This window comes from Lithobates pipiens, unplaced genomic scaffold (assembly GCF_037356315.1).
Source record: "Lithobates pipiens isolate NorthernLeopardFrog02 unplaced genomic scaffold, aLitPip1_a1.2 Scaffold_8, whole genome shotgun sequence".
In the NCBI taxonomy this organism is placed as follows: domain Eukaryota; kingdom Metazoa; phylum Chordata; class Amphibia; order Anura; family Ranidae; genus Lithobates; species Lithobates pipiens.
The window spans coordinates 673239458-673267197 of NW_027507903.1; the positions used below are offsets into that span (position 1 = coordinate 673239458).

Below are 27740 nucleotides of genomic sequence, written 5' to 3' on the forward strand. Positions count from 1 at the left end.
TAAATTCTATATATAATTATTATTATTTTTTTTTTGTCGGTTCAATCAAATCTGTATGTGTATGGCCCTTTTTTTTTTCTCCTCTTTATCGGTTCAATCAAATCCCTATGTGTATGGTCTTTGGTTTGTGTTTTTTGTTTGTGTTTATTATTAACACTGTTCTTCTCCCTTCTTTTCTTCCTGACATGGTTTTTTAGAATAATTGCTGCTGCCTTGCAGGGTTTTTTTCCCCCTTTCAAGACCATCTCCGTACCACCCTTCGGGGCAACCACGGCGTGCACTGATCCATGCTCCCACCCTCGGCTCCTCCCTCGGGTGCGGGCTCCCCCACTCAGCGCACAAAGGGCCACCACTGTGCTTTTCAGTGCCGGTGGCCCTTTCACATGGGGTGAGGCAGGGACATACGTCTGTCCCCTCCCTCCTCACATTTGTGCGCTGCGAGCCAGTGACGCGGGTGCGGGTCCCCGTCGGCGGCTGCCCCAGACGTCATGACACTGGGCGCATGTATCCGGAGGTGACCTCCCCATATGGAGGCCGATTGCAAGATCCTTTTTGCAGCAGCTTCCTGTGGGGTTTTTTTTTTGCAGCCAATCCCGTTGTCAAAGGGGAGCTTCCCCTCCCCCTAATCAGCACCGGGATATGCCCCCCTCCATCTACCGCACATTACATGCGGAGGGGGCGGGCTCCCGTGCCACCGACTCGGAGGGGCGTCATTATCACTCCCTACCTCCTAGCCACTCCCACCCTCCTCCATTTAAAAGGCTGGCTTTCCACCCTGTCAGTCTAACTGAGACTTCAGGCTACACTGGCACACACACTGCTGCTCTAATCAAGGTAAGCCTACTCATCCCCATCATACCCTTATTGTACCATACCCCAATTGTACTGGCTTACCACCCAGCCCACCCCGCCCCGTTTTTTCTTTTTTTTTTGTCGGTTCAACCAAATCTGTATGTGTATGGCCCCCCTTTTTTTTTCTTGTTCCCTTCCCCCAATTCACTATTTACAACAACTATTTCCAGACCCACTGCCTGTTTGAAACACCAGACACGCTTCGATCTGAGCGCTGTGTCCATCATTTACCACCACCAGCCTTTTTCCGCAATACATTTCTACAAATTTTTCAGTGGCTTTCCAGGTAATCTTACTCCCTTATTACCACTTCAATTGCTCACGGAGAGGCCATGCCCGGTCAATCATTTAATTTTATGCTGACCTGTTTGAGCTTACCCAGTTTATATATAATATGTATATACACATTACTTACTTTTATCTCAATCTCCTTTCAATCTTTCTTACATCCTATGTATCCCTTTTTAGATTACCCCTCGCGGGTTCTGTGAGGGACCTCCATTGACGCCCTCTGTTGGGTGAACCCCCATTTCCTCACTCAAGGTCGCGAGCCTTCCATCCACGGCGGGAGCAATTTTTCAAGGATCAGTCTCTCTCCACCTCCTGGTTCCTTCGTCGGATGCAAGGAGATAAAAGATAAAAGGCAGCACAAAAAACATCCCCCCCTTCTTGTTCTCCTGAGGTCCATCATTGTTTTTAACTATGTATAATTATGGATGCATTTATGGCGTATCGAGCTTCTGATACAGGGTCAGTACAACCCTAGCTTTTACTCAATGTTAGTATGCTACAGTGACTATAACCTTTGTATTAGCCACGCATCTTATGTTATCTCTTTTGTAGATTGATATTATATGTTTGCTGATCCATTTCCCTGAGGAAGAGTTTGAAACACTTGAAACGCGTCGGAATATTAATTTTCACCTGTATTGTGCTCTTTGTGTTTATTGTATTTTGCATCCTGTTTTTGCTTTTTGTATCCACACATTCATTCATTTTCCTTCTACCATTTGGGCTTCTGTTTTGCCCATATAACAACTACCCCTTTGATTTTACTTGTAGTAAAATAAAAATATTTGTTTTAAAGTAAGATATTGCCTACTAAATATTTGTCCTGCCCCTTTAAAGTCCCACTGAGGCACCCTTTCCACATCTACCATTAACTGGGATGTGGATCAGGCCATTTCCAGACCATTTGCAGCACTTACCCCCCTCCTTTGAAGCTTGTCATTCAGAGGGATAAAGTTCTGGTTGTGGAAGAAAAACTCTGATATAAGGCAGCAGAGAGCCGGCTATGAGATGTCCGTCTCTCCTTGGGATTGCTGATGGATCGGGTTCTGTTCTTATACAAGATAATGTCAGCAACATGGAGAAAGACATTGCAGAGAGAGACACTGGGAGCCGGGAATGCCGTATATGTTATATAGAGCCGCATCACTTTATTACATCCAAGGAGAGAAGAGAGAGAGTGCAGGGAGAGCAGAGGGGACAGAGAGAGTGCGGAAAAAGAGAGAAAATGCAATAAAAGGAGAGTGCAAGGGGAGGAGAGAGAGGTTGGAGAGAAGTATGGAGGATGGAGAGGAGTAGGACAGCAGTAAGAGGAAGATGCGGTCTCTTTCTCTGTATTAGTGATTGTTCCAGTCAGCTTTTATCGATGAAAAACTTTTTTCCCGCCATTAATGAGTCCTAATAAAGATTCGGATCCTCATCATCATCATAGTAAGTATTGATAATATTGAAAAGTGTGGAATCCTAAAGAGGGGAGAAGAGGGAATTCAAAATGAGAGGCGACCATTATATCCATGAAGAGTAGAAGACTTTCCTTTAGAGGGTTGCAGAGAAATCCGAGGTGTCGGTAATGACATCCTCTATACATGGAAGAAGTCCAGCAGACCCAACACTGGGACACCATTACCAGACAAATCTCTGGCCATCTACAAGAGATAATTGTACAATTACACAGAGATATTACATTGTATACATTCCATATAATGTTTCATCAATACATATATATGTGAATGTGATGTGTATATCATTCCATTTTACACAGGGACTCTGTGTTATTTCCATTCAAACTCTGCCAAAGAGACACCAGAATTTATCTAAAAAATATCTAATCTTGTTCCCAGTGCACTACTTGTGGCCTCATCATACAGACCGGCCCCCCAAGCTGTTATTTATAAAATAAAGAAAGCTTGCAGGAAAGAATGATTTAAATGTCATTTTTTTTTTTCTTTATAAATGTCAGTTTTGCTGCAGTAGGTTCTATACATGCAAAAATCAATAACAAAGGTAAGGTGGAGTGGGATTTTGTATGCACCTTGTAACAAATATTATAATAGCCTATGAATAAAATATTAACAAGGTTATAAATAAATATTGATAAATATTTTAACCACTTCAATACCGGGCACTTAATCACCTTCCTGCCCAGACCAATTTTGAGCTTTCAGCGCTGTCACGCTTTGAATGACAATTGCACGATCATGCTACACTGTACCCAAATGAAATTTTTATCATTTTTTCCCACAAATAGAGCTTTCTTTTGGTTGTATTTGAGCACCTCTACGGTTTTATTTTTTGCTAAACAAATAAAAAAAGACCGAATATTTTGAAAAAAAATATGTTTATTTTTGTTTAGATTTCAAAACTTTGTAAATAAGTACGTTTTCGCCTTCACTGATGGGCACTGATGAGGCTGCACTGACGGGCACTGACAAGGCGGCACTGATGCGCACCGATGAGGTGGCACCAATGAAGTGGCACTGATGAGGAGGCATTGATGGACACTGATATTTGGCACTGATAGGCAGCACTGATGGGCACTGATAGGTGGCACTGATGGGCGACACGGATGGGCACTGATAGGTGGCAAAAATTGTCACTGATAGCTGGCATGGATTTGCATGGATAGGCGGCATGGATAGGCGGCACAGATGGGCATGGATGAGCATGGATGGGCACTGATAGGTGGCACGGATGGGCACTGATAGGCGGCATTGTATTGTATTATATTGTACTGATGGTTGCCAATCAGTGGCAAACAATAATGCATGCCAATCAGTGATGCCCATTGTGAGCACTGATTGGCATCCATTGTGGGCACTGATTGGCATCCATTGTGGGCACTGACTGGCATCCCTGGTGGTTTGGGGTGGCATCCCTGGTGCTGGGCATCCCTGGTGGTCTGGTGGCATCCCTGGTGGTCCAGTGTGGGCATGCTCGGGGGGGCTGCACTGATAATCGATCAGCACAGACCCCCCTGTCAGAGGAGCAGCCGATTGGCTCTCCTCTACTCGCGTCTGACAGACGCCAGTGAGGAAAAGCCAATCACTGGCTCTTCCTATTTACACTGTGATCAGCCGTGATTGGACATGGCTGATCACGTGGTAAAGAGTCTCCACCGACATCCCGCAACAACGATCTCTGCAATGTGTGCCCCCGGGGTCGCGCAGCGGCTCAAAATCCTGATCACGTCATATGACGTCCGGCCAGGATTTTTAAACCACTATGCCGCCGTGTTTCTGCTATAGGGTGGGCGGCAAGTGGTTAATCACTATAGAAGCAGAAAGTTTAACAACTTTATAAAACATTCATAATGACTTAAATGGCATTAAAGTACAATATAGAACAGATTAAAGTTGCATTCCATTTATTTATTTGATGTCCAACAATGTGTCAAAACCAAGAAAGGAGCAGAGGGACAAATAGATCAACTAAATCCTGTGGTGCTAGGTTATATTAGTATATTGTTATTTCAACTGAGTAATGTCAATATTGCAGTTTGTCCAATGGGGAGAGAGCCTGATGTGCCCTTGGGGAGAGAGCCTGATGTGCCCTTGGGAGAGAGCCTGATGTGCCCTCTGCATCCTTACTGGGGAAGAAGAACAGACTTCTATGTAATTGTGGTTAGGGATGAGCCGAACTCCCCCCGGTTCGGTTCGCACCAGAACCTGTGAACGGACCGAAAATTTGCGCGGACTTTAGAACCCCATTAAATAGAAAAAAGAAAGAACTGCGCTAACCACGAATACCCAAATGTGAGTAGGGTATGTATATGTGCCAGACCCACGATATGGGTCTTAGTGTCTTAATATCTCCAAGACCACCTGCCAAAGTATAATGAAAACCATATGCGAATAAGTGCAATTTAAATGCAAAAACAAACCATAAATACGTGTCAAAAGTGTGAGTTCCCCAAACACAGTATGAGTAAATCAAACTCAGTGCATATACCTCTAAAAATAAAAAATTAAAAAATAGAATAGAATATGAAAAAAATATTTGCAATTTTTTTACATAAATGAAATATCAAGAAAAAAATTATATTTAGAGACACCCTATATAATGTCCATATAGTTATATGTCAAAAAAAAGGGGTAATAATAAAATGTCCATATAGTAAACAAACACCAGTGAAGTAAAGCTTGAAGTGGAGTGCAGCAGTGAAGGGCAAACTTCAAACAACTGAGTTATAAGTACACAAAATGAAATCTTCTCCAAAGATGTATTGTGCTTTTCCCAACACCGAATGAGTGAATTGGCTTCTTACCAGATCCAAGCGACCCCCCGTTACAGAGGGTCACCACAGACGACAATAGTCAAAGAGTATCCGGATAGCGATTCCTCCTCAAGCGATCCTGGATCTTTCACGCGGTAGGGTTATGGCTGTTAGTGATGGACGAACTTCCGACGGGACGTTTCGCGAACGCGAAACGCGAACGGGCACAAACGTTCGCGAAAACGACCGTTCGCCGCGGGCTCCATTGACTTCAATGGGAGGCGAATTTCGCAAACCTTTAGGTCGAATTTGCGGCCACGGGGTAATTATTAGGGGGTAGCACGTAGTCCCACCACCTGGACAATAGCATAATACATGTATGAGGTGAATTTGGGATCGATAACTACAAGCATTTTTTTTTTATTTGGGAAATTGTTCTGACAATTCAGGACTATGGAGCTAATGAAGGCAATGGAGGAGAGGGAAGGTCAGGGACCAGGGTAGGCAAACAAGAGGGTGCAGGAGATACAGAGCACTGACAGCAGCACCGTAATACAGAGCACTGACATCAGCACCGTGACATACAGCGCTGACAGCAGCTCCGTGACATACAGCGCTGACAGCAGCTCCGTGACATACAGCGCTGACAGCAGCTCCGTGACATACAGCGCTGACAGCAGCTCCGTGACATACAGCGCTGACAGCAGCTCCGTGACATACAGCGCTGACAGCAGCACCGTGACATACAGCGCTGACAGCAGCTCCGTGACATACAGCGCTGACAGCAGCTCCGTGACATACAGCGCTGACAGCAGCTCCGTGACATACAGCACTGACAGCAGCTCCGTGACATACAGCGCTGACAGCAGCTCCGTGACATACAGCGCTGACAGCAGCACCGTGACATACAGCGCTGACAGCAGCTCCGTGACATACAGCGCTGACAGCAGCTCCGTGACATACAGCGCTGACAGCAGCTCCGTGACATACAGCGCTGACAGCAGCACCGTGACATACAGCGCTGACAGCAGCTCCGTGACATACAGCGCTGACAGCAGCACCGTGACATACAGCGCTGACAGCAGCTCCGTGACATACAGCGCTGACAGCAGCTCCGTGACATACAGCGCTGACAGCAGCTCCGTGACATACAGCGCTGACAGCAGCTCCGTGACATACAGCGCTGACAGCAGCTCCGTGACATACAGCGCTGACAGCAGCTCCGTGACATACAGCGCTGACAGCAGCACCGTAAGCAGCCCCAGGAGGAAGTCAGCACAGCACAGGGATGGTGTGATCCCCTCATAATAAGAACCCCCAGGAGGAAGTCAGCACAGCACAGGGATGGTGGGAGCCCCTCATAATAAGAACCCCCAGGAGGAAGTCAGCACAGCACAGGGATGGTGGGAGCCCCTCATAATAAGAACACCCAGGAGGAAGTCAGCACAGCACAGGGATGGTGGGAACCCCTCATAATAAGCAGCCCCAGTAGAAATATGACACCGCTCAACCTCTTCAAAGAGGAGGGTAGGGGCATATAGTACGGTGTGCTTTTTTGGGTCAGGGAAGTGAGCCAAATGAATTAAGAAGGTCTGTGTGCTTGATTCCAAAAATTGTTTATAGACATATACATGGTCTACTGATCACATGTGTTGAATTCCTCCGAGATCCATGCCTCATTCATTTTTAGAAATGTGAGGTAGTTAACACTGTCGTGAGCTAGGCGAGTACGCTTATCGGTCACAATCCCCCCTGCTGCGCTGAACGTCCTTTCGGACAGGACACTGGATGAGGGGCAAGCCAACAGTTCGATTGCAAATTGGGCAAGCTCTGGCCAGAGGTCAAGCCTGCCCACCCAGTAGTCTAGGGGTTCATCACTCCTCAGAGCGTCCACATCGGCCGTTAACCCAATGTAGTCGGACACCTGACGGTCTAGGCGTTCCCTGATGCTGGATCCGGATGACACCTGTCGATGGGTCGGCTGAAAGAATGACCTCATATCCGAAGTCACCAACACATCTTCAAACCGGCCTCTTCTTGCAGGCGCTGTTGGATTGGTACCCGCAAATCCTTCTCTGGGAGTGGGAATTGCTCCTCTGCCAGCGCACGCAAAAGCAGAATGCAGCATTTCTCGAAGCAAGGCCTGGAAGTGCTGCATTCTGACAGCCCTCTGCGACGGCGGTAACATTTCCGCCATTTTGTGTTTGTACCGGGGATCTAAGTACGTTGCCACCCAGTACTGGTCCTTGACCCTCATGCTTTTTATACGGGGGTCCCTATTAAAACACTGGAGCATGAAGGCCCCCATTTGCACTCAAGCGGAAGGTATGTGGTGGTGGTGGTGTTGTTGGTGGTAGTGTCTTTGGGGGTGCACATAGCAGAGAGTGAAGAAGAGGGTGCAGATCGAGAGGATGAGGAGGGTGCAGAAGAATAAGGCTGAGTGAGCCACTCAACCAAGTCTGGTGCGTCCTTTAAAGTAATTGAACGCACCTTCTGCAACTTCCCACTTTGGCTCAAGGCTGTTGCTCCTGCCCTACCCCTACCACCCCTGCGGAAGGGCCTGCCTCTTCCTCTGCCTGTCATTTTTTAAATCACCCTGTGACAAAACTCTTAGTCCCTATACCGCTGAAGGACTGCTGCAGTATAGGGCAGCGGTCAGCAGTAGTGCACGTCAACCCTATGTATTGTGGACCGATAGCGGTCCTTACAGAACAGCAGACTGTACTGCACTCAGGCCTATGTACCGTAGCACCCTATACCAAGTTACCAGTCCTTATAAAAACTTTTGTGGACCAAGCAGGTTGTGTGTTAGTGATTAGCAGACTGTACGTCAGTCCCTATACCAATGAAGGACTGCTGCAGTATAGGGCAGCGGTCAGCAGTAGTGCACGGCAACCCTATGTATTGTGGACCGATAGCGGTCCTTACAGAACAGCAGACTGTACTGCACTCAGGCCTATGTACCGTAGCACCCTATACCAAGTTACCAGTCCTTATAAGAACTTTTGTGGACCAAGCAGGTTGTGTGTTAGTGATTAGCAGACTGTACGTCAGTCCCTATACCAATGAAGGACTGCTGCAGTATAGGGCAGCGGTCAGCAGTAGTGCACGTCAACCCTATGTATTGTGGACCGATAGCGGTCCTTACAGAACAGCAGACTGTACTGCACTCAGGCCTATGTACCGTAGCACCCTATACCAAGTTACCAGTCCTTATAAAAACTTTTGTGGACCAAGCAGGTTGTGTGTTAGTGATTAGCAGACTGTACGTCAGTCCCTATACCAATGAAGGACTGCTGCAGTATAGGGCAGCGGTCAGCAGTAGTGCACGGCAACCCTATGTATTGTGGACCGATAGCGGTCCTTACAGAACAGCAGACTGTACTGCACTCAGGCCTATGTACCGTAGCACCCTATACCAAGTTACCAGTCCTTATAAGAACTTTTGTGGACCAAGCAGGTTGTGTGTTAGTGATTAGCAGACTGTACGTCAGTCCCTATACCAATGAAGGACTGCTGCAGTATAGGGCAGCGGTCAGCAGTAGTGCACGTCAACCCTATGTATTGTGGACCGATAGCGGTCCTTACAGAACAGCAGACTGTACTGCACTCAGGCCTATGTACCGTAGCACCCTATACCAAGTTACCAGTCCTTATAAAAACTTTTGTGGACCAAGCAGGTTGTGTGTTAGTGATTAGCAGACTGTGCGTCAGTCCCTATACCAATGAAGGACTGCTGCAGTATAGGGCAGCGGTCAGCAGTAGTGCACGGCAACCCTATGTATTGTGGACCGATAGCGGTCCTTACAGAACAGCAGACTGTACTGCACTCAGGCCTATGTACCGTAGCACCCTATACCAAGTTACCAGTCCTTATAAGAACTTTTGTGGACCAAGCAGGTTGTGTGTTAGTGATTAGCAGACTGTACGTCAGTCCCTATACCGCTGAAGGACTGCTGCAGTATAGGGCAGCGGTCAGCAGTAGTGCACGTCAACCCTATGTATTGTGGACCGATAGCGGTCCTTACAGAACAGCAGACTGTACTGCACTCAGGCCTATGTACCGTAGCACCCTATACCAAGTTACCAGTCCTTATAAAAACTTTTGTGGACCAAGCAGGTTGTGTGTTAGTGATTAGCAGACTGTACGTCAGTCCCTATACCAATGAAGGACTGCTGCAGTATAGGGCAGCGGTCAGCAGTAGTGCACGGCAACCCTATGTATTGTGGACCGATAGCGGTCCTTACAGAACAGCAGACTGTAACGCACTCAGGCCTATGTACCGTAGCACCCTATACCAAGTTACCAGTCCTTATAAGAACTTTTGTGGACCAAGCAGGTTGTGTGTTAGTGATTAGCAGACTGTTTTTCAGTCCCTATACCAATGAAGGACTGCTGCAGTATAGGGCAGCGGTCAGCAGTAGTGCACGGCAACCCTATGTATTGTGGACCGATAGCGGTCCTTACAGAACAGCAGACTGTACTGCACTCAGGCCTATGTACCGTAGCACCCTATACCAAGTTACCAGTCCTTATAAGAACTTTTGTGGACCAAGCAGGTTGTGTGTTAGTGTTTAGCAGACTGTGCGTCAGTCCCTATACCGCTGAAGGACTGCTGCAGTATAGGGCAGCGGTCAGCAGTAGTGCACGGCAACCCTATGTATTGTGGACCGATAGCGGTCCTTACAGAACAGCAGACTGTAACGCACTCAGGCCTATGTACCGTAGCACCCTATACCAAGTTACCAGTCCTTATAAGAACTTTTGTGGACCAAGCAGGTTGTGTGTTAGTGATTAGCAGACTGTACGTCAGTCCCTATACCAATGAAGGACTGCTGCAGTATAGGGCAGCGGTCAGCAGTAGTGCACGGCAACCCTATGTATTGTGGACCGATAGCGGTCCTTACAGAACAGCAGACTGTAACGCACTCAGGCCTATGTACCGTAGCACCCTATACCAAGTTACCAGTCCTTATAAGAACTTTTGTGGACCAAGCAGGTTGTGTGTTAGTGATTAGCAGACTGTACGTCAGTCCCTATACCAATGAAGGACTGCTGCAGTATAGGGCAGCGGTCAGCAGTAGTGCACGGCAACCCTATGTATTGTGGACCGATAGCGGTCCTTACAGAACAGCAGACTGTACTGCACTCAGGCCTATGTACCGTAGCACCCTATACCAAGTTACCAGTCCTTATAAGAACTTTTGTGGACCAAGCAGGTTGTGTGTTAGTGTTTAGCAGACTGTGCGTCAGTCCCTATACCGCTGAAGGACTGCTGCAGTATAGGGCAGCGGTCAGCAGTAGTGCACGGCAACCCTATGTATTGTGGACCGATAGCGGTCCTTACAGAACAGCAGACTGTAACGCACTCAGGCCTATGTACCGTAGCACCCTATACCAAGTTACCAGTCCTTATAAGAACTTTTGTGGACCAAGCAGGTTGTGTGTTAGTGATTAGCAGACTGTACGTCAGTCCCTATACCAATGAAGGACTGCTGCAGTATAGGGCAGCGGTCAGCAGTAGTGCACGGCAACCCTATGTATTGTGGACCGATAGCGGTCCTTACAGAACAGCAGACTGTAACGCACTCAGGCCTATGTACCGTAGCACCCTATACCAAGTTACCAGTCCTTATAAGAACTTTTGTGGACCAAGCAGGTTGTGTGTTAGTGTTTAGCAGACTGTGCGTCAGTCCCTATACCGCTGAAGGACTGCTGCAGTATAGGGCAGCGGTCAGCAGTAGTGCACGTCAACCCTATGTATTGTGGACCGATAGCGGTCCTTACAGAACAGCAGACTGTAACGCACTCAGGCCTATGTACCGTAGCACCCTATACCAAGTTACCAGTCCTTATAAGAACTTTTGTGGACCAAGCAGGTTGTGTATTAGTGTTTAGCAGACTGTGCGTCAGTCCCTATACCGCTGAAGGACTGCTGCAGTATAGGGCAGCGGTCAGCAGTAGTGCACGGCAACCCTATCTATTGTGGACCGATAGCGGTCCTTACAGAACAGCAGACTGTACCGCACCCAAGCCTATGTACCGTAGCACCCTAGACAGACCAAGTTACCAGTCCTTATAAGAACTTTTGTGGAACAAGTGAGTTGTGAATGATTAGCAGACTGCAGCAGAAGGGCAGCAGTCAAGTATAATATTCTTTCTATATTTGGAAGAAAGAATATTATACGTGTACAAGCCTATTACCGTACCACTGATACCAGTCCTGAAAAGAACCTTTGTGGAACTAATAGTAACAGCAAGTCTTTAAAATTATCCTCACTGCCTGACACACTGCTTCCTGCCTGTCCCTATACAAATTGGCAAAAAAGAGTAGGCTGGAACGATTAGCTGGAACAGCTCTTTTGTGGACCTGATAGTAACAGCTAATGATGATGATGATGATGATGATGAAGAAAGACTAATCTGGCTGAGCTGTCCCTAAAATAGCAGCATACAGCGCTCTGTCCCTTTATCTAAACTGACAAAAGAAACTCAGGCTGCTGACCTAACACCTATACCAGTCCTGAAAAGAACTTTTGTGTACCAAATAGCTAGCGTTTTCTCTGTCCCTACTCCACACAGGATCCTTTCCCTACAGTGACAGAAGAAAGAATGTAAAATGGCCACCGGATCGGGTGTATTTATAGGTTAGGGGGAATGTCCAAGTGTCCATGAGCTGTCATGTCTCAATTGGTTGTCCTGTAACACATGATAAACGTGTCACGAAAGGTTAAAGTTCTTGTATACATTAAACACGTAAGTCCGCCGGGGCGAACGACGGAAAAAGGCGTTCGAACCCGCGGACGGCGAAAGTCGGAAATTCGCCGCGAAACGACCGCCGGGCGAACCGTTCGGCCATCACTAATGGCTGTTATTCCACATATCACTCCCAACTCAACGTGGTATCACATAGGGAAAAACATAGGCTCCAGATAGTGTAAAACCAAAAGACTTTAATTTGCAAAAACGAACGTGTACACTTACATAAAAGACTTTAAAAGCAGGTTCAAAACAGAAGCGTGCACCGGCCGGATGCACGCCAACGCAGAGACCGACCCGTCCTTCCTGGTCCAAAAAGCACGAACACGACTGGGGTGACGTCCCTACGCGTTTCGTAATAATTTACGTTGTCCAGGGGCACGGGCGGCGTGCGACGTCACCCCTTTTATAACAATCAACTTAACCAAGCCTCGCTTTGGGTCAGCGGCCATCTTAGATATCACTTAAGCATTAGGAATCAATGACCATGGGCCAAGCCTCACTATCAATCACGAACGCCAGATGTACGTGTCTGCAACGAACGTCCTATGATTGTAGACCATACCTCGTTTCCATACAAACGTCATATGGTCGTAAACCAAGCCTCACTTCCAGGTAATGACCCTATTGGACGAGAGACGTGGCAAATGCCCTCATTACAAACTACCCTTCCTATGTCCAAAAACAGGGCATAGTGTAGGTCAAAAAAGAGGGTGAACTAAAGCAAAAAATCAATAAAATGAGAAATAGTAATAGATAATAATAAAATAAAACCAAAAAATAAAATAAAATAAAATAAAGTAAAATACCGCAAATTGGTATAGAAATACACCAAAAAAATATTTTGCGTTCCCTGATGTATTTGTATATCCATCAAATACAGTTAAAAACTGGGGCTACTGTAAACATATGTTTCAAAAAGCCTTTCTGACTCACGTTTTACCCAGAGATTAGCCTAGGGCATCCCAAACAGATATCAAGGAATGCAATTAACCGTAAGTCCCCACATCTAGAGGGCCGCCAAACCCAAAGCCAGGCCTGCCATCTAAAAGGGGCCAAAAAGGAGAAAAACAGGGATATGTTCTACAATAATACATACCAAAATAAAACAGCAAGAAAAAATACAGTAAAATGGTATTTCACAGAAAATGATACAAGAGCCATGGTAGAGTAGCATTATATCAAACAGGTCACCTCAAGATTTATTAATAAAAGCATTTACATCGGTGTCCACATTAAGGCCAAACGGAACATATGTTTTTAATTTATGAATCCAGGCCATTTCGAGCTTGGATATTTCCCTAACCAGGGACCCTCCCCTCCAGTGGGGCCTATATTTGTCTAAACCGACAAATAGGGTGCCTGATGGGTCTCTCTTATGTGTCTGGTCATAGTGTCTGGACACAGGGTGTTTATCAAACCCACGTCTGATGTTGCCTATGTGTTCGTTCAGCCTGACGCGGAGTGCCCTCTTGGTCCGCCCTATGTACTGGAGGCCACAGGGGCACTGTAAAAGGTAAACCACAGCCTCCGAAGAGCAAGTGATGAAAGACTCTATTTCGTATGTTCTAGAGGTGCTTGAAGATGCAATGCTAGAAATCTTAGTGCCCCTATGTAGATTCAGGGTACAGACCTGACAGTTCTTACATTTATAGTAACCAATTAGATTTTGAAAGAAGCACCTATTGGCCCTAGGCGGGTCTTGTACACTGGGGGCAATCTTGTTTCCCAGTGAAGAGGCCCCTTTGAAAATTATTTGGGGTTTAGCAGGTAGAATTGGATTCAAAACATGGTCACTAGTGAGTAAGTGCCAATGTTTTTGAATCAAATTTCTTACACCGCGATGTTGGACTGAGAAAGTCGTAACAAACGGTACACCACCCTGTATGTAAGCCCTAGCACTTTGTCTATCTGCCAGTAGTGAAGATCTATCTCTAGTCCGGGCAGTCTTCATGGTTGCATCAAGGGAAACGGGATCATATCCCTTTTCCAAAAATCTACCTGCCAAAATCGCTGCCTGTTCATCATATTTTGCAATGTCCGAACAGTTCCGTCTGAGGCGTAAAAATTGCCCCAGGGGAACAGCTTTTAGCCAAGGTTGAAAATGGCAACTATCGGTAAGGATATACGAGTTCCTATCGGTGGATTTAAAATATGTGGATGTGATGAACTCATTTCCAACCCTCCTGATATTGAGATCAAGGAAATTGACCTCATCCTGGCTAGCCTCAAAACTAAATTTGATCCCTCTGTTGTTTTCATTTAAACTGTCCATGAACGACCGCAAATCTGGCTCTGTTCCTTCCCAAAGGAGGAGGACATCATCGATATACCTCGCCCACAGGACTATCTCAGACCTTCTAGGGGCATCAATGATGTCCTCCTCCCATTTGGCCATGAAAAGGTTGGCCAAGCTGGGGGCATATTTTGCCCCCATGGCCACACCCCTGTCCTGGCGATAAAATTGCTGGTCAAACCAGAAATAGTTGTGTCCGGCCGCATATTCCAGAAGTTCTATTAGGAAATCAATCTGAGGTGAAGGAAGACCCGACCCCCTCTCTAGGAATAGTCTCACTGCCTCCACTCCTAAGGAGTGGGGGATGATGGTGTATAATGAATTAACATCTGCCGTGACCAACCAAAGACCATCTCCAGGGGTGATGCCAGACAAAAGATTGATTATATGTTTGGTGTCTTTGACATATGACGGGACCTTTTGGACCAGAGGTTGCAAATAGTGATCTATATACTTGCCCACCCGGGACGTGACCGAGTCAATACCACTGACTATGGGTCGTCCCGGGGGGCAAGCTTGATTCTTATGGAGTTTCGGGAGGTAGTAGATAACAGGTGTACGGGGGGCACAAGGTATCAAAAAAAGTTTTTCTTTATCATTTAGAATGCCCCTCCGGTGACCTCCCTCCACGATCCTACCCAGTTCCTTCTTATACTTGTCCACTGGATCCCGATTAAGGATAGTGTATGTTTCCCTATCCTCCAAGATGCGGTACATCTCTTTCAAATAGTCGCATCGATCTAGTACCACGATCCCCCCTCCTTTGTCGGCAGGTCTAATGACCAGGGACTTGTTATTACACAAAGTGTCTAGGCCCATCTCCAGGTCTCTACGCATTTTGACTTTCCTCACCCTAATATCCTCCAGGTCACGTAGTACCACATCCCTAAACACCTTAATACTGGGTGCAAGGGATCCTGGAGGATTAAAAAGGGACGCATTTGAAAGGTTGGAGTGTTGAAACTCCGTTATTCTCGTGGTATTCTCTCTGATGGGGTTACCCAACATATATCGTTTTATATTCAATTTGCGGACAAATTTGTGTACGTCCATATAAGTTTGAAACTTGCTCAAACACCTGGGTGGAGCAAATTTCAAACCTTTGTCGAGTAATTTAGTTTCAGAAGCCGTGAGTTCCTGTTTGCTTAAATTAAAAATTCCAGTTCCTATGGCCTCTTTCTTTTTTGTTGATTGGGCTCGCCTCCCCCCTCTAACCCCTCTCTTTGTTCGACGGACCTTTTCAGGCCTCTGTTGTCCCTGGGAAAAAAATGTTGGTTATTGTTTCCACTGGTGTGGGGCCCTCCCTCATAGGCAGGCTGTTGGTGTCCCTGTCTATATCCAGGACTCCCCTGGATATAAGAATTAGGGTGCCGTCTAGGGTCCGCCCTCCAGTTCCCTCCTGCTCGGCCTGATCCCCTAGGGGTCTCAGAGTCAGAGAGGGGAAAAAAACGATTTTGAATGGGGACATTGTAATTATAATTCCTATCATCTCTATTCTGATAGGGGAGATTCTCTTGGTAAGGACCCTGAGTCCAATCTGGGGGCCCATAGGTCCCTGGATGGCTGGGGCGTCCTATTCTCGGAGAAAAAGGTACTCGGTGAAGGTATGGCCCGTTCAACTTGGGGCCTTTTTTGGGGATTCTCTGTTGAGGAGCTCCCACATATTGATTCCTAGTCTGATATGGAGTTTTTTTGATTATTCACAGGTCTCCTAAAACCATAGCTGGTGCCGGGATTGGGTTGGGTGTTGTTCGGGGGTGGTTGTGTGGGGTCACCTCCTACTGCGCCCAGTGAATTCAGTTGTTGTGATGTGTCCATCTGGGCCTCCACCACCTCTTCCAAAACTAAATCCCTCTGCCAAGAAAAAAACATCCCAGTGTTGTAATCCTCCTTATCCCTATTATATTTCCGTTTTTTCTTGATTTTCTGATCTTTTTCTTCTTTTTCAAGCACCTTCAATAGGTTCTTGGAACATTCCCTATACTCCTCACTGTCCCTGAGAGGTAATAGGGAATCCCTGATGGCCTTAATCTCTATGTCTAATCGGGCTGCTTTCTCGCTCTTTTTTTGAGCTAAAAAGCGTAATAAGCTCACCCCTGATTCATTAAAATATCTATACCAGCCTTCTAAATCCGGTTCCCCTTGTTGGGGACTGACATTCCACCTCAAACTCCTGGGGACCATTGCCTCCCTAATATAGGTTTCCAGGAAGGCAATGTCCCATTGGAGATGGATCTCAGATGTGGTCAAATTCTTAAGCCGCAAGAAAAGACCACTTGTATCGGAGACCATTGACGGTGGGGTAGAGTCAAAGACTCCAGTTATATCTACAACCCTTTTTGCCCGAAATTCAAAGATATCCATAATCTCAAAATTGGTGTGACCCAAGACAACCGAAGCAGCAATTAATAATTGGAAAATACAGAAGAAGCGAAAAAAGGGGAAAAAACTGTGCTACGGAATACAAATGGTATTGAACGGAAGCTGCAATTCAAAATGTACACCAAAAATACACCAAACAGAAATAGAAAAAAGAAAGAACTGCGCTAACCACGAATACCCAAATGTGAGTAGGGTATGTATATGTGCCAGACCCACGATATGGGTCTTAGTGTCTTAATATCTCCAAGACCACCTGCCAAAGTATAATGAAAACCATATGCGAATAAGTGCAATTTAAATGCAAAAACAAACCATAAATATGTGTCAAAAGTGTGAGTTCCCCAAACACAGTATGAGTAAATCAAACTCAGTGCATATACCTCTAAAAATAAAAAATTAAAAAATAGAATAGAATATGAAAAAAACCCCATTAAAGTCTATGGGACGCGAACGTTCAAAATCAAAAGTGCTAATTTTAAAGGCTAATATGCAAGTTATTGTCCTAAAAAGGGTTTGGGGACCTGGGTCCTGCCCCAAAAAACATGTATTAATGCAAAAAAAGTTTTAAAAATGGCAGTTTTTTCGGGAGCACTGATTTTAATGACACTTAAAGTGAAATATTCCTTTAAATATCGTGCCTGGGCGGTGTCTATAGTATGCTGGTAAAGTGGCACATGTTTTCCATGTTTAGAAAAGTCCCTGCATAAAATGGCATTTGTAACAGAAAAATAGTAATTTCAAACTGCTTGCGGTTTTAATGTAATGTCTGGTCCCGACAATATGGATGAAAATCATTGAGAAAATGGCATGGGTACCCCCCTGCCCATTACCAGCCCCTTTGGGTCCTGTATGGATATTAAGGGGAACCAAGTACCCAATAAAAAAGGAAAGGCGTGGGGCCCCCAGGCCCTATATACTCTGAACAGCAGTATACAGGCAGTACAAACAAAACAGGGACTGTGTAGGTTTGTTGTTACGTAGAATCTGTTTGTATTTTTGAACTGGTAGATTTTTTAAATGTAGCTCCAGTCCAAAAATCAATTTTTAAGCTTTTTAGAAAACATAGGGAAGGGTTATCACCCCTGTAACATTTTTTTTTGCTGTCTGTGCACCTCTTCAGAAGATTTCATTGGACTTTCTGTCCCAATTCCAAATATTTTTTTGTAAATTTGGGGTTTTTAGTAAAACAAGGATTGGGATAAAGCATCAGTGGAGAGGAGACACAATTTCCCCATATCAACTCTTACAGGAGAGAATTTCCCTTCCTATGGGGTAGATTTCATCTCACTTCCAGTTGTCTCCTTCCGTTTGCAAGTAGGAGACGTTTGTAAATTGGATGTTTGAAAGTAGGGGCCTGCCCTATATGCTCGGCAGAAATTCGGGCCTAAGGTGTTGGTGTTGCCACAACACTGTAAGCCCTCAAAGTGACTCTTGGTGGGTGCTGGAACACCCTGCTGTGAACTATTATATCAAGAATTGTAATTACATGCCATTGTTGAACAGCAATAGAAAAATTGGGCCTTTGGTTGTGGTGCCACAACACTGTAAGTCCTCACAGTTACTCTTAGTGGGTGCTAGAACAGGCCCTGCTGTGAAATATGATATCACAAATTGTAATTGAATGCAACTGTTGAACAGGGGCAGAAATATTGGGCCTTAGTACATGCTCCATGAGGATGCCCAGCGTTTTGAAGGCTCTGATGATGATACCCAGCTAGAGGAAGGCAGTAACGTGAGCCCAGAGAGAGGGGATGCCCAAGAAGGACAGCAATATGGCAGTCATGTCCCCCCAACTGCAGCATACTGCCAAGTTTGCTCCAGTGATGAAGAAGGAGGGGATGATTTGGTCACTGGCTCCATGTGGTTGCCTGATAGGAGAGAGAAGGAGGAGGCACATCTCCAACGAGGCAGGATGCCCTTCACGGGCCAGCTTAAGGGCAACACACCTATTGCATTACACCGCACAGCTGTGCATGTGCAGAGCACTGCCTTTGCGCGTTATTCCAAAAGTACTTTGGTTTGGCCTTTTTTTGAGACTAGTGCATCAGATCACACCGCTGCTATTTGCAACATATGTCCCAAGTGTATCTTGTGTGGCCAAAACATCAGCCGCTTGGGCACCACATGCTTGACCAGACATATGTCGACCTGTCTTGCAGTTCATTGGCAAGCGTACCTAAAAGACCCACACCAAAGAACAAAGTGGACCTCTCCTTGTTCCTCATCAGCTGGGATCTCCAACCCCACTATATCTTCAGTCCTCTCTGAAACCTGCACTGGGAGGAATGAAGGTGTAGAATTAGGTGTGTCACAGCCAAGTACTTTCAGGCAATCTGCTATCGGTACACCAATGTCCGCTGGTACCAGGCAAATGTCCCTACCCCAGCTGCTGCACAGTCGAAAGAAGTTCACTCCCAGCCATCCACATGCCCGGTGGTTGAATGCTAGCTTGGCTAAATTGAGAGCACTTAAACTGCTGCCTTTTCAGTTAGTAGACTCTGCCCTCTTCCGTGAGTTTGTGGAATGTGTGGTTCCTCAGTGGCAAGTTCACAAACGCCACTTTTTCTTACGGAAGGCAATTCCGACTCTCTACTGGCATGTGGAAGGCAATGCCTTGGCTTCGGTGGACAGGGCGGTCAGCGGTAAGGTGAATATTACCACTAACTCATGGTCCAGCATGCATGAACAGGGACATTACCTATCTTTCAACGGCGCATTGGGTGACTCTTCTGGCAGCTGGGAAGGATGCAGGACAAGGTGCAGTAGTGTTGGAGGTTGTTCCGCCACCACGCCTCCAAAATGTTACTACTGGTGATTCTGACACACCTCTCTCCTCCACCCCCTCCTCTTCTTCTTTCTCCATGGCCTCGCTCCGTATTCAAGGGGCTACGCAAGTATGCAGGCAAAAAGATGCCATGAGGTGCTTGCGCTGGTGTGCTTGCGGGACAGGAGCCACACTGGGGCAGAGGTTCTGTCAGCTCTGCAGGGGCAGGCTTAGAGGTGGTTGATGCCACACCAGCTTAAGCCAGGAATGGTGGTTTGCAACAAAGGCACCAACCTCCTCTCTGCCCTCCGACAGGGACAAATGACCCATTTGCCCTGTGTGGCTCACGTCCTTAACTTGGTGGTGCAGCAGTTCTTGGGCAGTTACCCGGGCTTACAGGATGTCCTGAGGCAGACCAGGAAAGTCTGTGTGCATTTCCCCGGTCATATAATGCCAGTACTCGGCTGGTTGACTTCCAAAAGGAATTTAACCTGCCCAAGAACCGCCTAATCTGCGACATGCCCACCAGGTGGAACTCAACGTTGGCCATGCTGCAGCAGCTGCACACGCAGCAGAGGGCCATCAATGAGTAACTGTGCGACTATGGCACCAGGACAGGGTCATGGAAGTTTGTTTTTTTCCCCCACACCAGTGGGGCATGATCAGGGATGTATGCACTGTCCTGTCACCATTGGAGGAGGCCACAAGGATGGTGAGCAGTGACAGTGCATGCACCAGTTGGCCACCTGTTGGAGCACACGCTGCATGGGATAATGGACAGGGCACTTGAGGCAAAACAGAGGCAGGAAGAGGAGGACTTCCTTACCTCTCAAGACCTCTCTTATCCAGACAGTGTTCCTGCTTGCCTGGCGATCACACAGGAAGAGGCGAGGAGGAGGAGGATTGTGTCACCGTGGAGGTGGAGCCTGGCACTCAGCATCAGCCTTTTAGGGATCATTCACAGTCCCAAGAAACCCATGGACTTGTATGTGGCTGAGAGGAGGTGGCTGCGGATCATGTCGACCTTAGTGACCCAGAGGACTCCGGACGGAATGCCTCAGCTAACGTATGCTGCATGGCCTCCCTGATCCTGCAAAGATTGCGGAAAGATCCTCGTATTCGTCGGATCAAGGAAGGGGATCATTACTGGCTGGCAACCCTCCTTGATCCATGTTACAAGGGTAAGGTTGCGGACATTAGCTTGCCATCGCAGAGGGAGCAGAGGATGAAACATCTTTGGGGAGGCCTTGTAGAAAGGTCTGTGCAACGTGTTCCCAGAGACTGTGAGGTTCCAAATTTCTGGTCCTGGACAAAGTGTTGCTGAGGCTTCGGTCAGTCACGGAAGGAGAGGTGGAGAAGGTGGCTGTCTGACCGATGCGTTCAGACAATTTTTTAGTCCGCAGCCCCAAGGTATGATCGGCTCCAGCAACCATCGCCAGCGTCTGATTTACATGGTGCAGGAATGCCTAGGGGCAAGGTCAGACTTGGACACCTTTCCCACCGAAAATCCTCTAGGTTACTGGGTCTTGAGGATGGACCACTGGCCAGAGCTTGCACAGTATGCAATTGAACTACTGGCCTGTGCTGCATCCAGCGTTCTTTCGGAACACACATTAAGTGCTGCTGGGGGCTTTGTAACCAATCACAGGATGCGCCTGTCCACCGACTTGATCGACTGACCTTCATGTAGCACTAACCCCCAAAGGAGCTGTTGGTTATTTTTGGGCTTACCATTACCTTCCGCTTCTCCTTGTTGCACGTCTAGGGGATGTCCCGTGGTAGGTGACCCAGTAACTTGAGACTGACAGACAATAGATCCAATTGACTGGATTTTATTTGCAAACTTCAATCACTGAACAGTCTTTTAACTTGGGATCAGAGGGTTGCAAAGGAATTCAGGTACTCTCAATGTCAAAGTCTATAAACGGTAAAGAACTTGCTCACTTTGACTGCATCCAGAGAATAGAGATTTGCAGCTGGATGAACACTCAGGTTGGACAGTCCCTCTCTCACAAGGCCTAGCAGCCAACAAGGTGCTTACTCAGGCACAAAGTCTTTGTCACAGGCGTTGTTGCAGAACACGTAGGAAACTAAGCTGTAGAACACTTGTAGGATACCTGGATCTTTCAGCTCGCTTGGCGATATCCACAAGACCAGATTCTCTCGGTTACTTCAGCCCTTCCAGGCTCTTGTTAAGAAAACCCCCGTACGTGGCGTTCTTCTAGAGAGTCCTCCCCTGGAATGCTCGAAGTTCAATGGGTCTCTCCCAGACCGGAGACGGCACCCATCCACCTCAAAATCCTCCTCCAATTTCCAGGCCTTGGGCTAGCCAGCCCCGAGGCATTAAAGTCAGGTGGAACCGCACCCCAGGCCATAGCCTTTCTGGGGGCTGGTCAGGAGGACCAGGACTATGTAATCAGCACTTCATACTGGACCGCAACCCCGAAATTAAGACACTGTCTCTCCGTCTATATCTCTCTATGAGCCGCAACACACTACACAAGGCTGCTGCGCAGGTGGCCTTATATAGTGCGGGTGTGTACTAAACCCCCTGAGCCGTAATTGGCCACAGGCATCCTGCCTGTGGCCAATTACGGCTCTCTTCGCTGACAGCGTTGTGATTGGCCAAACATGCGGGTCATAGTGCATGCTTGGCCAATCATCAGCCAGCAATGCACTGCGATGTTGCAGTGAATTATGGGCCATTACGCGCCACTTGAATTTGGTGCGAATGGCCCATAATGTTCAGATTTTGCCGAAATGGACAAACAGCCAGTGTTCGAGACGAACATGGGCTTAACTAGAACACAAAGCTCATCCCTAATGGTGGTCATAAGAATAATGTTATAATAGCAAAAAAGGGAAGGAACTTGTGAATATTGTAGGGTCTTACCTTACACTAACAAGGAAGCCAGTGTATGATCTGAGAAGTTAAAAAAATATATATGTATATATTTTTAAAAGAAGATAGGTTGAATGACTGTGGGTATGAGCCAAGCTACCCTTGGGTTTCAGTCTTAGGCCTGATTCACACCTATGCATTTTTAGTGCTTTTTGCATTTTGCAGATTTGTACTACAGCCCATTTAACATGGTTTCCCATGGAACATGTTCTGTAGTGCAAATCTGCAAAATGCAAAAAGCACTAAAAATGCATAGGTGTGAATCCTGCCTTAATCCCAATGGATGGTATTATAAGGGAAAACCATAGAAGGACCTACTAAACAGTAATGAAAAAAAAGGAGGAAAGGGGATATATTAGATCAAAGAGGCAAGCAAGTAATGTCATAGTAAAATTTGTCCCAGCATGGGGGTTCTCACCTGGTTCCCTGTATGTGTACGTCTCCTTCCAGTGTTTCCACATGTAATTGGACCGCTGAATGGAGACCTTTATGAGTTATGGAGTATATATATTTAGGGGAGTCTGTTGTAATTATCGGGGAGGAGGAAGGAGGGATCCCTGAGGCCGCCCACATCACCCGGATCACAGATGCAAGGGGATTCTGTAGGATCCAGAGGGACGGGAGAGGACTCATCTTACCACTGACATGCCAGATGAGTCTCACATCACAGCCGTGGTGTGTACCTCCTCTGAATCAATCTTCCAGATTTCCAGGTATCTCAGATGGAGTGTGGGTGGCGGCAAAATTGCTCCCAGCTTATATCTATCAGCAAGGGGGAGAGAGGGCTGTGGCAATGACCGGGGAGAGGATCGGGTCTGGCCGAGCACCGGAAATGACACAAACCAGAAGTGCGTCATTGGGGCCGTGCATTCCAAGTGGGCGGAAGCCTGAAACTGGAAGTGACGCGACCTGGAAAGTCGCTTCAGAACGGGATGAAGAAGGAATGTAAACATCCTCCCAGGTATTGCCTATGTGGGATTTAGACTTGGGCAGAGGGATTCATTTTAGTGATTCTATTCATTTGGATCAGTTCAGTGAAATGATTTGAATCACTGAATCGACTCACAACTCATTTCCTCCAAGCTAAGATTAAGGATCATAACTTCAGTCCTGTGATACACTCAGTCAGTACAGTCAGCATATTCAACGTTAAGTAACTTTATTTTGCTGTAATAACTATTCTATAAACTTTGCAATGCAGCAAAAAAAAAAAAAAAAAAAATGGATCCTGACCTGAACATTGAAAAAAATTATTATCTGCTTCTATTTTAAGTTAAAATTTAAAAATTTTAAAAGTCGTGCAGGACTCTTTTCTTTGGTCTGGACCAGAATCGGATCGCATACGTGTTCACACACCCATGTGATCCGATACCTGTCTGAATTGACAGTTTGCATTGTGATATGAGAACCGATCTAGGGGTGTCATTAACTTTGTATTGACACTTCCAGAGGTTTGCAATCACATAGGGCAGTGTGACCTGCCTGCGAGTCGGGTGTGATGTGTGACCCACAGGGATTCACTCTGCTGGCTCACACAACTCATGAATCTAATGTAATCTGATGAGTCACTCATAGATTCAGGAGTCTTTCTGCTCTGCTGGCTCACATAACTCATGAATCTAATGTGCTCTGATGAGTCTCTCATAGATTTAGGAGTCATTCTGCTCTGCTGGCTCACATAACTTATGAATCTAATGTGCTCTGATGAGTCTCTCATAGATTCAGGAGTAAGGATGAGCCGAACACCCCCCTGTTCAGTTCGCACCAAAACCTGCGAACAGACCTAAACTTTGTGTGAACTTTAGAACCCCATTGAAGTCTATGGGACTCGAACGTTCAAAATCTAAAGTGCTAATTTTAAAGGCTAATATGCAAGTTACTGTCCTAAAAAGTGTTTGGGGACCTGGGTCCTGCCCCAGGGGACATGCATCAATGCAAAAAAAGTTTTAAAAACTGACTTTTTTCAGGAGCAGTGATTTTAATAATGATTAAAGTGAAACAATAAAAGTGTAATATTCCTTTAAATTTCGTACCTGGGGTGTCTATAGTATGCCTGTGAAGGGGCGCATGTTTCCCGTGCTTAGAACTGTCCCTGCACAAAGTGTAATTTCTGCAGGAAAAAAAGTATTTTAAAATCACTGCTATAATGAATTGTCGGCTCCCGTAATATAGAGAACACTCAATGAGTGTTCTCTGTATTACGGGAGCCGACAATTCATTCATTAATAAAAAAAAGTGTGGGGTTCCCCTAAATTCAATTACCAGGCCCTTCCGGTCTGGTATGGATATTAAGGGGAACCCCAGTCAATTTTTTTTTAAAAAAATTACGTGGGGTTCCCCCTAAATATCCATACCAGACCTGAAGGGTCTGGTATGGATATTAAGGGGAACCCCACGTCAAATAAGAAAAATTGACGTGGGGGTCCCCCTAAAAATCCATACCAGACCCTTTATCCGAGCACGCAACCTGGCAGGCCGCAGGAAAAGAGGGGGGGGACGAGAGAGCGCCCCCCCTCCTGAACCGTACCAAGCCACATGCCCTCAACATTGGGAGGATGCTTTGGGGGTCAGTGACACCTCTAAGCACCATGTCCTCATGTTGATGGGGACAAGGGCCTCATCCCCACAACCCTGGCCGGTGGTTGTGGGGGTCTGCGGGCAGGGGGCTTATCAGAATCTGGAAGCCCCCTGTTTGAAATGGTAAGGTAGAGGGGTACAAAAGTACCCCTACCATTTGACAAAGAAAGTGTAAAAATGGTTAAATAAGACAAACACACTTTTGAAAAATTCCTTTATTAAAAATAAAAAAAATTAAAAAAAGATTCCAGCGGTGGTAATCCACTCTTGCTATCCAGCGACGGTTGATCATCTCTCCGGGGTCCAGTGATAGCTGATCTGATCCAGCGACGGGTGATTTTCAGTCCAGCGCAGTCCATCCATGCATCCATCTTCTGTCTCCACTGAGGAGACACTGCGGGGATCCCAGCGCCCGACGTTTCTTATATTAGGAGGGCGGGGCCACCTGTCACCTGACCCCGCCCCCTCTGACGCTAGTGAGGGAAGCCAGGGCTTCCCCAATGACGTATGGATGACCCCGCCCCCCTCTGATGTAACACAGGTTTCCATTACATCAGAGGGGGGACTGAAAATCACCCGTCGCTGAATCAGATCAGCCATCACTGGACCCCGGAGAGATGATCCTCCATCGCTGGATAGCAAGAGTGGATTAGCACCGCTGGAATCATTTTTTTTTTTTTTTTTTTTTTAATAAAGGAATTTTTCAAAAGTGTGTTTGTCTTATTTAACCATTTTTTACACTTTCTTTGTGAAATGGTAGGGGTACATTTGTACCCCCTTAAAATTTCAAACAGGGGGGCCGGGATCTGGGGGTCCCCTTGTTAAAGGGGGCTTCCAGATTCTGATAAGCCCCCCTCTCGCAGACCCCCACAACCACCGGACCAGGGTTGTGGGAATGAGGCCCTTGTCCCCGTCACAGACCCCCAAAGCATCCTCCCAATGTTGAGGGCATGTGGCCTGGTACGGTTCAGGAGGAGGGCGCTCTCTCATCCCCCCCTCTTTTCCTGCGGCCTGCCAGGTTGCGTGCCCGGATAAAGGGTCTGGTATGGATTTTTAGGGGGACCCCACGTCAATTTTTTTTTACATTTGACGCGGGGTTCCCCTTAATTTCCATACCAGACCTGAAGGGCCTGGTAATTGTTATTTAGGGGAACCCCACACTTTTTTTATCAATGAATGAATTGTCGGCTCCCCTAATACAGAGAATAGTGATGGCCGAACGGTTCGCCCGGCGGTCGTTTCGCGGCGAATTTCCGACATTCGCGGTCCGCACGTTCGAACGCCTTTTTCCGTCGTTCGCCGCGGCGGACTTACGTGTTTAATGTATACAAGAACTTTAACCTTTGGTGACACGTTTATCATGTGATACAGGACAGCCAATTGAGACATGACAGCACATGGACACTTGTACATTCCCCCTAACCTATAAATACACCCGATCCGGTGGCCATTTTACATTCTTTCTTCTGTTAAGATAGGGACAGGTTCCTGTGTGGAGTAGGGAGAGATAAACCACTAGCTATTTGGTACACAAAAGTTCTTTTCAGGACTGGTATAGGTGTTAGGTGTTGATAGGTTTGCTGTGCTGCTGATTCTTGCAGCAGCCTGAGTGTCTTTTGTTAGTTTAGAGAAAGGGAAAGGACGGTGTATGCTACAGGGACAGCCAGATTAGTCTTTCATCATCATCATCATCATCATCATCATTAGCTGTTACTATCAAGGTCCACAAAAGAGCTGTTCCAGTAACCACTAATCGTTCTCTTTTTTTGCCAATTTGTATAGGGACAGGAAGGAAGCAGTGTTGTCAGGCAGTGAGGGTAATTTTAAAGACTTGCTGTTATTATTAGTTCCACAAAGGTTCTTTTCAGGACTGGTATCAGTGGTACAGTAATAGGCTTGTACATGTATAATATTCTTTCTTCCAAATATAGAAAGGATATTATACTTGACTGCTGCCCTTCTGCTGCAGTCTGCTAAACATTCACAACTCACTTGTTCCACAAAAGTTCTTATAAGGACTGGTAACTTGGTATAGGGTGCTACGGTACATAGGCTTGAGTGCGGTACAGTCTGCTGTTCTGTAAGGACCGCTATCGGTCCACAATAGATAGGGTTGACGTGCACCACTGCTGACCGCTGCCCTATACTGCAGCAGTCCTTCAGCGGTATAGGGACTGACGTACAGTCTGCTAATCACTAACACACAACCTGCTTGTTCCACAAAAGTTCTTATAAGGACTGGTAACTTGGTATAGGGTGCTACGGTACATAGGCTTGAGTGCGGTACAGTCTGCTGTTCTGTAAGGACCGCTATCGGTCCACAATAGATAGGGTTGACGTGCACCACTGCTGACCGCTGCCCTATACTGCAGCAGTCCTTCAGCGGTATAGGGACTGACGTACAGTCTGCTAAACACTAATACACAACCTGCTTGGTCCACAAAAGTTCTTATAAGGACTGGTAACTTGGTATAGGGTGCTACGGTACATAGGCTTGAGTGCGGTACAGTCTGCTGTTCTGTAAGGACCGCTATCGGTCCACAATAGATAGGGTTGACGTGCACCACTGCTGACCGCTGCCCTATACTGCAGCAGTCCTTCAGCGGTATAGGGACTGACGTACAGTCTGCTAAACACTAATACACAACCTGCTTGGTCCACAAAAGTTCTTATAAGGACTGGTAACTTGGTATAGGGTGCTACGGT

At 46.6% G+C, this 27740-nt stretch overlaps 1 protein-coding gene across 1 annotated transcript in view; it reads right to left on the reverse strand.

Moving 5' to 3' along the window:
• Window positions 1-914: 914 nt before the first annotated feature.
• Window positions 915-27740, reverse strand: part of LOC143961962 (NACHT, LRR and PYD domains-containing protein 12-like) — a 145251-nt gene continuing 118425 nt past the window's right edge. The window contains exon 9 of the mRNA XM_077471302.1: window positions 915-2786. Coding sequence (XP_077327428.1) covers window positions 2764-2786 — 23 coding nt within the window. The 3' untranslated portion in view covers window positions 915-2763. The remainder of the gene's footprint in view (window positions 2787-27740) is intronic.